Source organism: Numenius arquata, chromosome 9 (assembly GCF_964106895.1).
Source record: "Numenius arquata chromosome 9, bNumArq3.hap1.1, whole genome shotgun sequence".
Taxonomy (NCBI): Eukaryota; Metazoa; Chordata; class Aves; order Charadriiformes; family Scolopacidae; genus Numenius; species Numenius arquata.
Genome location: NC_133584.1, coordinates 14070791 through 14082589, shown reverse-complemented (window position 1 = coordinate 14082589; position 11799 = coordinate 14070791). Strand labels below are relative to the sequence as shown.

Genomic DNA, 11799 nt, shown 5'->3' with positions numbered 1-11799 from the left:
TCTTATGCCCCGCTCCACTTTGCAGGCCTATTCTGTGTTTTCCTGGCGGTAATGAGCCCTGGTACTGTGTGTGGACTTACGGCAGAAGGTTGCGTTCCTCCACACAGGGATCGTGACGCCAAGCGACTGGCAGGCATCTGCGTAGGACTGCAAGCTCTTGCACAGGGTCTCGTGGTCCAGCCCCAGCTCACACAGGTCATAAGAGCAGGTGTCAAAGTAACTGTTGGGGCTCAGCACAGCGTGGCACATCTGGAAGGGGCCGCTGGTGTCGTTGAGGAGCCCACAGAAGCGGCTGCTGGCAATGACTTGCTTGTCCGTCTCATTGCAGGCTGGGGTGGGGAGCGGTCCGGCTGAGCAGCTGTGGAGAGACAGGCAGAAGGACCCCCCTGGGTCATCTGTGGGCTTCTCCTAGTGCCTCCTCCTCCCCGTCCCCAGACCTGCTGGGGGTCACACACACCTGCTGTCGTTGGACACCTGCCAGCTGTTGCCCAGGCTCGTGGAGTCTGGCTCGGGCATCCCTTCCGGGTTCAGGAAGTCATCCGCTGCCATCCCGTTGTAGTTCCCACACATGCCACAAACCTTCTCCCCAAAGGTGCTGGGAAGCGTCACCTCCACCCGATGGTTCCCATCAAACTTCACTCTCAAGCCAAAGTCTGTTGTGACCACTGTGTAGAATCCGCTGGACGAGACCTGCACGCCCGCGGATGGGGTGCAGGGCAGGACCTCTGCCACTCCGTTGACCTGGAAGGACAGAAACCAAGGCAGGGTTGGAGCAACACATTTGGCACAGCTCTGTCCTCTCACACAGCCCCACCGCCTCTCCCCCTTGTGCTTACCGTCACCACTCCACCCTTCCCCAGCCTTATCCGCTGGCCGGCCACATCGACATCCACGTATCGGACATAGGACACGCGAGTGTTGCCTCCCCTGTGCTCATTGGCCGCTTCCACGTTGAAGTACGGCAGCGAGCTGTTGCTCTCGCACAGCTTGGAAAGGGTGTAGGTGCAGGTGCCCATGAAGTGATGTAGCTGCTTGTCAAACGTGTGGTAGTGAGGGTCTCCTTCCACCACACAGGTCCCTGACAGCGGAAAGACCAGAGGAAACGTTTGGTTAAACACCTCCTGCTGCCTCTGCTCACCAGCCTTCTCTGCCCAAAGGACTCCGGCCCCATGGCTGGTCTACTCAACTCACCTGGTCTTGGTATGGGTGCTGGCGTGGTTGTGTCTTCTGAAGGTGTTGTGATGGCGGTGCTTGGTGTTGTTGAAATCACATCACCTACAAAAGAGACAATGGTATAAGCAAATCAATCCTCATTTGCCAGCTCTTATTCAAGACTGAAGCTGCATGACTGCCACAAGAATCATAAAGTTCCTCATGCTGCACTTCCCTAACCCTTGTTCCTTATCGAGTCAATGCTGCTGTAATCTTCCTGGACCCACTCACAGAAGTCATCGTCGAATATGCAGGCCAAATTGCAGACTTCTAGGGGAGCTGGGTATGGTGCAGAAAGGAAAGCAGAGTTTCCAGAGTGAGGAAGGGGACCCTTTTCCCTGTGTCCCACAGGGCACCCCTACATCCACGGCATGCTCATGGCCACGTGAGGATGGCCAACCGAGTGGAAACAGGCAGTATGCTGTTGTATCTAAGCGTAACTTTAGAACAGGCATGTGGAGAGGTATGGTTTTTCCCGGGGAATTATCCCCGTTCTGCGTATCCCATGTTGTGTATTAGTCAAGACTTCTGTCTTTCTGCCTCTCTCACCACCTCTCCCACGTCTTCTCTCCGCTTGTCTGAGTGGTACGTTGCTAAGCCTCCCAGCACTTGTGTCTCGGGATGGATGCTACCAATAATTTTCTACAATCTTAGGACCTTTCTGACCACTTCTTGAAGCTGCACTTCATTACACAGCAAAGCCTTAGCCCCTCTTGACTAGCTGTGCACTGCTACCCCCACATTTCTCAGGCAGTATCTGTTGTCATACCGCAAAAAAACTGCTGATACAGCACACTAGTCAGGCCATTGCTGTGTTAAGGACAAAAACCACTGTCCAGAATACATATGTCAGGACACCAGCGAGAACAGAGGTAAGGCCATTGCGGACTGACTCTATGGAAAGGGCGGTGCAAACCCAGCACATTTGCTATAAGACTTTAAGTGGTTCCTGGATCTTACACTTAGGCATAGGAGGTAAAACCAAAGGACGTAGAAGAAGAAAAGAAAATCCATGATCTGCTAAAAAGAAGGAAAGACTACTACACAGTCCCGCAGAATACATGCGTAAAAGTCGCTATAACTCACTCATAAAAACACATGAAAAAGTGACACTTACCACAGACGGTGCCAGCGCTCCAGTCTCCCAGAGCAACGCCTGCCTCAGCACAGGCTGTGGCATAGGCCCCCAGGTCATTGCAGAGCTGCTCCGTGCTGCCATGCGTGGCACACTGGTCATAGACACAGCTCTCAAAGTACGTCTGGGGTGGCAGAACTGCATGGCATGGCTGGAACGGGCCACCGGGTTGTGTGAGGATTGCACATTGCTTGTTAGCTGCCTCCTCCTCGGAGGGGGAGCAGGACACAGGCGGGCTGATGGCCGGGTCACACCTGCAAAGCACACAGCCAGCCCTGAGCCCGCAGCGGCCTGTGGGCCTCCGCCAGACCTTTTCCTGACCTCCTCCCCAGCCAAAACCTCAGTCTCAGCAGCACAGAACCCTCACTAAGACAAGGCACCCACGGCTTCACTTGCAAGGGTGGACAACACGGACCGCAGTCACCATACGCTTTCATGGCATTAGGCGGAGGGAAACAAATGGCCGAGGCAGTCACATTCACAACAGCTCGGGAAAAGCATCGTGCTAAGGCCCTGGCCCACTCTCTCTGGGGTCAGGAACGGTGAGATGCAGCGTGTGGAGTGGGAAGGCAAGGCCCTGCACGGAGGTCGCCAAGGACCCCAGAGCAGAGCGCCTACGGGGAGAGAGCACCGTGCACCCTGACGGCATGGAGGGGCTTGGACACTGCCACAAGCAAGTCAGCCGTGAGGGGAAAGGGGAACGGCCACGCACCTGGCATCCAGTTGCAGAGAGGACATGCCGCTGGTGGGTGGAGCAGAGAGGGGAGACCCAAGGGTGACACGGCTGCTGCTGGGGAGCCTCACATGCTTTCCCACCGCTGCCTGCCTCCTCTCCCTTAGCCCATGCCTACCGTTACCAACCCTTCCTCCTTGTGGCCCTCACAGCTCCCCTCTCCCACGCTCCCTTTTGTCCGTCACCTACGCAAGGGAACAAGAACTCACAGCCACTCATCATCTGGCACCATCCAGCTGGCTCCAAACTCATTGAAGTCGGGCACGACAACCCCGTCCGGCCGCATGAAGTCATCCTGCTGGCTCCCAGTGTACGTCCCGCACAGCCCACACAGCTTGCCCTTGTGCTTCTCGGACACCCTCACCAGGAGCTCATGGTCCCCATTGAACTGCAGATGCAGGCCCAGCTTGGTAGAAACCCGCACGTAGGAGCCACTCAGGGAAACGGTCACACCAGGGGCAGGAGAGGCCGGCAGGGAGGCCAGAGCACCGTTGATCTGAATAAGGGGGAGAGAGGGAGACAGAAGCGTAAGGCAATGCCCTCCACCGAGACGTTCTTCCCTGTGATGGTGCCAGGGCCCACCGAGTCAGAAGCCCCAGGGGCATGAGAAACCCTGCCCAGGCCTACGAGAACAGCAGCTACTCTACGTGCGGTGCACCAAAAGCTCGGGAAAACAAGCTGAACATCTGCTGTTGCGTGAGCAGCCATATCTGCCCCGCTCAGAGCCTTGCCGTGCTCTTCTGTGAGCATGCCAGCAGGCCCAGGGAATCTCAGGCTCCGCTTGGGGACAGAGTGGTACTTAATGGTGCCTAGGGCATCTGTTGTTCCCAGTGTAAAAATGAGGGGCTTACGTAGACCGCCTTCTTCTGGCGCAGTGCAATGTGGAGGCCTTCCATGGACAGTGCCACAGAGTTCAGAGCTGTCCAGGTCGGGCTGCCGCGATGTTCGTTGCGGGTGGTGACAGTGAACCCAACGGAGGAGTTGTCACAGCCCGTCACCACCGTGTAGTTGCAGGAGCCCTGGAAGTGGTGAAGCTTCCCATCGAAGGTGCTGTAATGCGGGTCACCGTAGATGTGGCAGAGATCAGTGCTGGCTGGGTAACAGTCCCTCTGGCCATTCTGGATCTTGCAGACCTCGTCCTCACCACAGAACAACGCAGAGCAAACCATCTGGCCGTTGGCTTCACAGCGGCACCGGCGAGTGCAGTTCTCGCTCACAAAGTAGTCGCCTTGCTGCAGGCGGAGAAACACCGAGTGTCAGCGTATCAGGCAGGAAAGCAGAGGCAAGGGAGTGCCCTGGGAAGGGTGCAAGCCAGGGCAGGGTTTTCACTCACGCTGTAGTAGTTGCCCTCAAAGAGGCAGCCACACTGGGCCTCGGGCACACAGGTGTCTCCGCTGAGCAGGAAGCCAGAGGTACACGCGCAGCCCTCCATGCAGGGCTTGGAGCAGTTCTGCGGGGCTTCTCGGTCAACACAGGTGGCAGGACAGCCGGTCATGCAAGGGTCATAGTAGCTGTTGGCATCGCATGGCAGGGCTGCAATGGGAAGGGGACAGTTAGGACCAGCAAGCCTTCAAGGAAGGGCGACCTTCCAGGAAGGGGAGGACCAAAGACTTGCTTTGGCCAGAGGCTCTGGGCATGGGGAGCGGCACATCCCCCTTCTGGCAACGGCAAGGCAGGTACTCACGGCAGAAGGTGGCATTCCTCCAGGGAGGGAGAGTCACGCCCGCTGCCTGGCACGTGTCAGCGTAGGCCTCCAGAGCAGCACACAGGAACTCCTGGCCACCATTCAGGGCACAAAGGTCATAGAAGCAGGTGTCAAAGTAGTCCTGGGGGTTGATCACACCGTGGCACCTCTCAAAAGAGCCAGGCCTGGCAGTCAGCATGCCACAGAACTGGTCTGATCGATAGAGCTTCTCCTCTTCTGCACTGCACGGTGGTGAGGGGACGGGGACACCACAAGAGGAGTCATTGTCTGGGACCCGCCAGCTATCCCCCAGCTCATTGGAGTCTGCGGCTTGCTGCCCGTTGGGCATCATGTAATCGTCCTCTCGCCGGTTGTTGAAGTTCCCGCACATGCCACAGGTCAGGTTGAAGTAGGTAGTGGGCACCTTCACCTCCACCGAGTGGTCAGTGTCGTAGGACACTTGGAGCTTGAAGTCTGTCTCCAGGACGATGTAGCGGCCGCTCCTGCTCACCGTGATGGCACCTCCCGCTGCGCTCACCGGCAAGGTATGCCACACATTGTTCACCTAGGGCAGACACACCGCAATGGACGCTGGAATTGTCCCTGGCCTTCCTGGGGTCTCCTGCCCCAGGGAGGGAAACCAGCTGTCAGGCCGGGCACGGCAAACCGGTGCCCGTGATGCCCTTGCACCCCAACACCCCTGCAGCTGCCAGAGCCGTGTCTCTGTTCTGCACTCGGCAGGGGCCTCTGTGCAACACAGGCCACATTCTGTCTTTGCCTGTCCCTCCTCTAGACCCACCACCCCCCAGAAAGGCAAAACAAAGGAACCCAGTGGCTTCAGGGAAGACACCCGGGCCTGGGACAATGGAGATGTCTGGTACATGCCAGGCCCTCCCTTGTAGCCACACCACGCTCGTGCCAGCCCCACTGCTTACCAGCACTCGGCTCTTCTCCTTCTTGACAATGGCAATGCGCACTCCGTACACCTCAACCAGGACTTCGCGCACATAGGACACTCTGGTGTTCCCACGATGCTCGTTCTTGGCCTCAACATTGAAGTAGGGCAGGGAGGTGGTGTTGGAGCACACTTTGGCCAGCGTGTAGGTGCAATTGCCCATGAAACTGTGCGTCACCTTGTCAAAGGTGATGTAGTGAGGGTCACTGTGAACGCGGCAGATGCCATAGGATTCTTCAAGACACTCAGGTTTCCCATCCTGCACCCCGCAGTACTGGTCCGCGGGGCATGAGGCACTGGAGCACTGGACTTTGCTTCCCCGTGCGGGACACGTGCACTTTGAGGAGCAGGTGTTGTCCGTCCAGAATTCCGAGCCCACGGGGTAGTGCTGCCCGTTGTGCCAGCACCCGCACTGCTGGCTGGGCACGCAGCGGTCGTTGTAGAGCAGGTACCCGCTGTCGCACACACATCCTTCCACGCACGGCAGGCTGCAGGTAACAGGAGCCATCGGGTTGACACAGGTGGCAGGGCAGGCTGCAGCACAGGGCTCATAGTGACTGTTGGATGGACAGGTGACGGCTGCCAAGACAGAAGACACGGCCATTACTTGGAGAACATAACACATGCTATGTGCTATATTTTCCTCTTTGAAAAATCAAGAGTCTGCTTGGGTCCTATCTGGTCTGCTTGGCTCCATGGGCGTTCTAAGCCATACCTGGTCAAATGAAACAGAAAACGGACCCTCTAATACTTACAACTACCTGTAAATCGCCACAGCACGTTGTAAAAATATTTCTTATGCCCCGCTCCACTTTGCAGGCCTATTCTGTGTTTTCCTGGTGGTAATGAGCCCTGGTACTGTGTGTGGACTTACGGCAGAAGGTTGCGTTCCTCCACACAGGGATCGTGACGCCAAGCGACTGGCAGGCATCTGCGTAGGACTGCAAGCTCTTGCACAGGGTCTCGTGGTCCAGCCCCAGCTCACACAGGTCATAAGAGCAGGTGTCAAAGTAACTGTTGGGGCTCAGCACAGCGTGGCACATCTGGAAGGGGCCGCTGGTGTCGTTGAGGAGCCCACAGAAGCGGCTGCTGGCAATGACTTGCTTGTCCGTCTCATTGCAGGCTGGGGTGGGGAGCGGTCCGGCTGAGCAGCTGTGGAGAGACAGGCAGAAGGACCCCCCTGGGTCATCTGTGGGCTTCTCCTAGTGCCTCCTCCTCCCCGTCCCCAGACCTGCTGGGGGTCACACACACCTGCTGTCGTTGGACACCTGCCAGCTGTTGCCCAGGCTCGTGGAGTCTGGCTCGGGCATCCCTTCCGGGTTCAGGAAGTCATCCGCTGCCATCCCGTTGTAGTTCCCACACATGCCACAAACCTTCTCCCCAAAGGTGCTGGGAAGCGTCACCTCCACCCGATGGTTCCCATCAAACTTCACTCTCAAGCCAAAGTCTGTTGTGACCACTGTGTAGAATCCGCTGGACGAGACCTGCACGCCCGCGGATGGGGTGCAGGGCAGGACCTCTGCCACTCCGTTGACCTGGAAGGACAGAAACCAAGGCAGGGTTGGAGCAACACATTTGGCACAGCTCTGTCCTCTCACACAGCCCCACCGCCTCTCCCCCTTGTGCTTACCGTCACCACTCCACCCTTCCCCAGCCTTATCCGCTGGCCGGCCACATCGACATCCACGTATCGGACATAGGACACGCGAGTGTTGCCTCCCCTGTGCTCATTGGCCGCTTCCACGTTGAAGTACGGCAGCGAGCTGTTGCTCTCGCACAGCTTGGAAAGGGTGTAGGTGCAGGTGCCCATGAAGTGATGTAGCTGCTTGTCAAACGTGTGGTAGTGAGGGTCTCCTTCCACCACACAGGTCCCTGACAGTGGAAAGACCAGAGGAAACGTTTGGTTAAACACCTCCTGCTGCCTCTGCTCACCAGCCTTCTCTGCACAAAGGACTCCGGCTCCATGGCTGGTCTACTCAACTCACCTGGTCTTGGTATGGGTGCTGGCGTGGTTGTGTCTTCTGAAGGTGTTGTGATGGCGGTGCTTGGTGTTGTTGAAATCACATCACCTACAAAAGAGACAATGGTATAAGCAAATCAATCCTCATTTGCCAGCTCTTATTCAAGACAGAAGCTACTATGATTGCCACAAGAAACAATGACCAGCTTTCCCCACCCTAGCCTTGTACCTGTGCAATATCCCTTTTCAATGGACAGATCATCCAATGCTATGTCGCTCCGGAAATCTTCCCCTATCATGCCCTCCAGGACAATCTAGGGGAAGAGATAGTTCTCAGAATTAGCTACAGCCTACAGCCACATACATGAAGTACCATTACAAAGCACGGTTCATCTCAGGTGGTATTTAGAGCCTCTCCCTTTACCTGCATATTTCCTCTGCTGTGCACCGTGGCCTCTCCCAAGTTCCATTGGTCCCCTTTGTTTCCAGCATCTTTCCATTCCAGTGTTGACGTTTCATCATGAACTACGTACACACGCAGGGCCATTGCCTCAGCCACTCCGTACATGTGATACCAGAAGCGGAAGCAGTGCGGTCCTTCCGAACTGCACACTGGACTGACCAAGCGGGCTACATCACTTGGCTTATGCTCACTTCCTTGCAGGTAGATATAATAGCCCTCTGGAAACAACAGTGTCAAATGTTCACATTAATGAGACAGGACAAGATGAAATCCCTTCATTTACACATTGCATACGGTACAACTTTTCTTCACCCAGCACTTGCGTTAAACTTTCAGTCCCCAAATTTATTTCCAGCAGATTACACTAGTCCACTAGTTCGGGAAAGGAAAGTCTTCCAAAGGGGAGGCCGAGTGTCACAGTGATCCAGTCTCAGCCTGGATATACCTTTGCTGAAGTCTCTTTACAGGAGCTTATGCTAACAGGTCACATGCTTATGGTCACAGGTCCCGCACTGCTCATCCACCCCACAACAGATTCCTGACTGCTGCAGAAGGCTCTGGATTGAGCCTAGGAAACACGCAGCCTGGATTTGTTATTAAAACAGGCTCCATGCCCTCTTCCAAGAGAGGCACACCCAAGTATGGTTTGCTCTTCCTACCTCCAGTTGTGTGGTCGTGGGAAGGGCCGGTATTTGGTGTGGGTGTCGGCCCCTTGTGCCTTATCCAGTCAAAATCATCACTGTTTTCCTGTTGCCACTCACAGAAGTTGACATCAAACGTGCAGGACATATTGCAGGCTGTTGGTGCAGCTGTATATAGTGCAAAAAGAAAAAAACAGTTTCCACGATGAGGTTTGGAATCTTCTCTTTGTTCTCACAATGCCCTTCTAGGTCTCAAGCACCCATGTTCATGAAAAATTTGAAGATGGAATGAGAATAAGTGGCCTCTACTGAAAAATTGACTATAAAATATGAAATTTTAAGTACCTGAGAATGAGTGTTATTTTACAAGTCCCTTTCTCAGCTATCATCATAATACACTAATATCCTCTATTTTTACACTGTGCCACAGTCATAATCCTTGGTCATTGCAAATTGCTCAAAGCTTTCCTATTTGGCACAGTAGTATTCAGCTGACTCTCAAAGTACTGCATAGGTGGAAATCTAGACATCATAATGAGAATTGTCTAACATTTCTTTTTATTTCTTATAAACTGGCATAAGTACTGTCTCAGAATTCTAAAGAGGTTATGCCTTTTTATGTCATAGCTTCATACTTAGGCTGCCATTTCTGCTGGCTTTGGCAATTGCCTCTGGTAGTTCTAGAAGAAGCAATTTCTTGCCTCTAGTCTTACCTCTTTGTTAACTAGTCTACCAAGATAATAAGGGACCAATAGTGTTATGACTGGAAGGCTGAACGGACCTCAACCTGCAGGAATCTTCTTTATTCATTTTAAATCCCTGAATTTATTTCACATGCTTGGTGAAAACCTGGAGCTGTAGACAGGTTGGGTAAGTGATATATTAACACTTCTCCAAAAGGAAAAATATTTTATAAAAGACCAAGTGGTGATTTTTATACAAGTGCTCAATTGTCCCTGGTTGAGCCCTTAATTGACAGCGTATGATGTCTTTCATGTCCCAATTCTGATCAATGGTCTTAGGTCAAAAGTGTTACAATATCACATCCTAAAGTGAATTCTGGAAGCCCATTAGAAGCTTAGATTAGAAGCCCAATCTCCAGAGATGCTAAGTACTTGAAAGCTTCCTGTGTCTCCTTGAACTCCCTTTTCTGAAATTCTCCTCAACTTAGTAATTTGAATTTATATTCATGAGGATTTAGTCGGATGGCTATTCGCTAAATGACCTAATGACTTACCGCAGATGGTATCTTTCCTCCATTCACCCAGATTTACACCTCCAAGTTCACAGGCAGCAGCATATGCCTCTAAAATCTTGCAAAATTGATCAGAATTCCCCTCTGTGGCACACAGGTCATAGACACAGCTCTCAAAATACAGCTGTGGGGGAATATGCCAATGGCAGGCCTGAAAAGGCCCATTATTTTTCAAAATAATTTTGCAAAGTTCTTCATATTCTTTCTCTTTTGCTGTGTCACAAGTGGGTGGTACAACTGAAACTGGATTACACCTGTATCAAAAATAAACAGCAGCATGGTTATATAATAAAACTTTATATTTTATTCTATCCTGCAAGGCATGCCTCAACAGAAATAGAATCCTATGCCAAATTCTATGGATTTGCTGTGTATAGTCATCTTTAGTGTCTCAAAATCAAAAGTGAGAAATATTACAATTTGACTCAGAATTCCCCATTAAGAATATAATTGTGAAGTGTTGACATATGACTGTCTGTCCATAGGTTGAAGTCCAGAAGAAACCAACAAATTGGCTAACACAACCAAGATCATTTCAGTTCAATATTGCATATACTGAGAGCAATAATTTGCATGTGAAAGCATTAATAGCCAGATAAACGTCCCATGTTTATGTTAATCAATGTGGAGTTATCTTAGGAGCTGAATCTGAGAGATATATTTGGACTTCTTAGAGTAAGGTAATATAAAGGAGATATTTTAGAATAAACACCTAAGAAAAAAACCCAGTTATATGCAAAAAAGGAGCCCAGTTTCAAATAAAATCTACAAAGGTCATGTGGAAAACCTCTGAAGGATGATTTTACAATTTCAATGCTTTCTATTGAAAAGTGGAGTTATACGAAGGTGAAAATACTAGCAAACAAGTAATATCAAAGAAGGGTTACTATGGAATATAAGTAATGCACATTAATCCTATAACTAGATGATTTATGTTTCAGGCATTTTGCTGTTTCCCAAAGTATTAGCAGATACTTACGTCCTATTGTCATCCTTCACTAGCCAGCTGTCACCAAATTTATTTGGATCCTGTTCTAAGACTTTATCTGGTTTTAGAAAATCATCCAGTTGGTTGTCATTGAATGTCCCACACAGACCACACAGCTGTCCTTTGAGACTTTCATCAACCAGAATGAAAAGCTCCTGGTCACCATCAAACTTCACCTGGATCCCTAGAGAGGTATCAATGACCACATAATGTCCTTTTATAGCTGCTCGGGCTCCATGGTTCAAATCCACAGGAAGATAAACTTGAACTCCATTCACCTAAACAAAACAAAACCCACACAGCTGGGTAAGTCAATAAAGCTCCCAGGAACAAAGAGGACATCTACACTGCCAGTACTATAGCTTTCACCACCAGGTCAGCCTTACTCTAGTGAACAATGCAGACACAAAACTTTGAAGCTTAGCAGAGCCTAACGGGCTGCGTACTTATTGCACATCTTGAATAGAGCTTTGTAGCATACGTTAAGCTCTATGCTGTCACAACGACACACATAGCAATACTTGGAATAGTTTAAAGCTAGCTTTGGTATGAATGAGTCTGAGAGTGTATAGCAAAAATACCATTTTTATTTTAAAGGCCAGTTCTATAAATTTCAGACTGAGATTTAGTTCAACAGAAACTTTCTCTTATAGATGAAGCTATGGATGAAGATGGGGTTTTTTTCCTACAACCTCATTTAGAAAAGATTTGAATGGACAGAAGGAAGCTATGCTGATTTCTGCCTTTCTGAAAAAAAAATAATCAAGTCTGAC

At 51.5% G+C, this 11799-nt stretch overlaps 1 protein-coding gene across 1 annotated transcript in view; it reads right to left on the bottom strand.

Moving 5' to 3' along the window:
• The window catches only part of FCGBP (Fc gamma binding protein), a 39406-nt gene that overhangs the window by 5824 nt on the left and 21783 nt on the right, over positions 1 to 11799 (bottom strand). Inside the window, exons 25-45 of the mRNA XM_074153576.1 lie at positions 11018 to 11304; positions 10274 to 10292; positions 10021 to 10162; positions 8802 to 8951; positions 8104 to 8360; positions 7909 to 7993; positions 7705 to 7788; positions 7350 to 7591; positions 6971 to 7254; positions 6594 to 6871; positions 5700 to 6298; positions 4765 to 5329; positions 4414 to 4613; positions 3932 to 4312; positions 3290 to 3576; positions 2330 to 2601; positions 1393 to 1491; positions 1192 to 1275; positions 837 to 1078; positions 458 to 741; positions 81 to 358 (exon numbers count right to left, since the gene is read on the bottom strand). Coding sequence (XP_074009677.1) covers positions 81 to 358; positions 458 to 741; positions 837 to 1078; positions 1192 to 1275; positions 1393 to 1491; positions 2330 to 2601; positions 3290 to 3576; positions 3932 to 4312; positions 4414 to 4613; positions 4765 to 5329; positions 5700 to 6298; positions 6594 to 6871; positions 6971 to 7254; positions 7350 to 7591; positions 7705 to 7788; positions 7909 to 7993; positions 8104 to 8360; positions 8802 to 8951; positions 10021 to 10162; positions 10274 to 10292; positions 11018 to 11304 — 5119 coding nt within the window. The remainder of the gene's footprint in view (positions 1 to 80; positions 359 to 457; positions 742 to 836; positions 1079 to 1191; positions 1276 to 1392; positions 1492 to 2329; positions 2602 to 3289; positions 3577 to 3931; positions 4313 to 4413; positions 4614 to 4764; positions 5330 to 5699; positions 6299 to 6593; positions 6872 to 6970; positions 7255 to 7349; positions 7592 to 7704; positions 7789 to 7908; positions 7994 to 8103; positions 8361 to 8801; positions 8952 to 10020; positions 10163 to 10273; positions 10293 to 11017; positions 11305 to 11799) is intronic.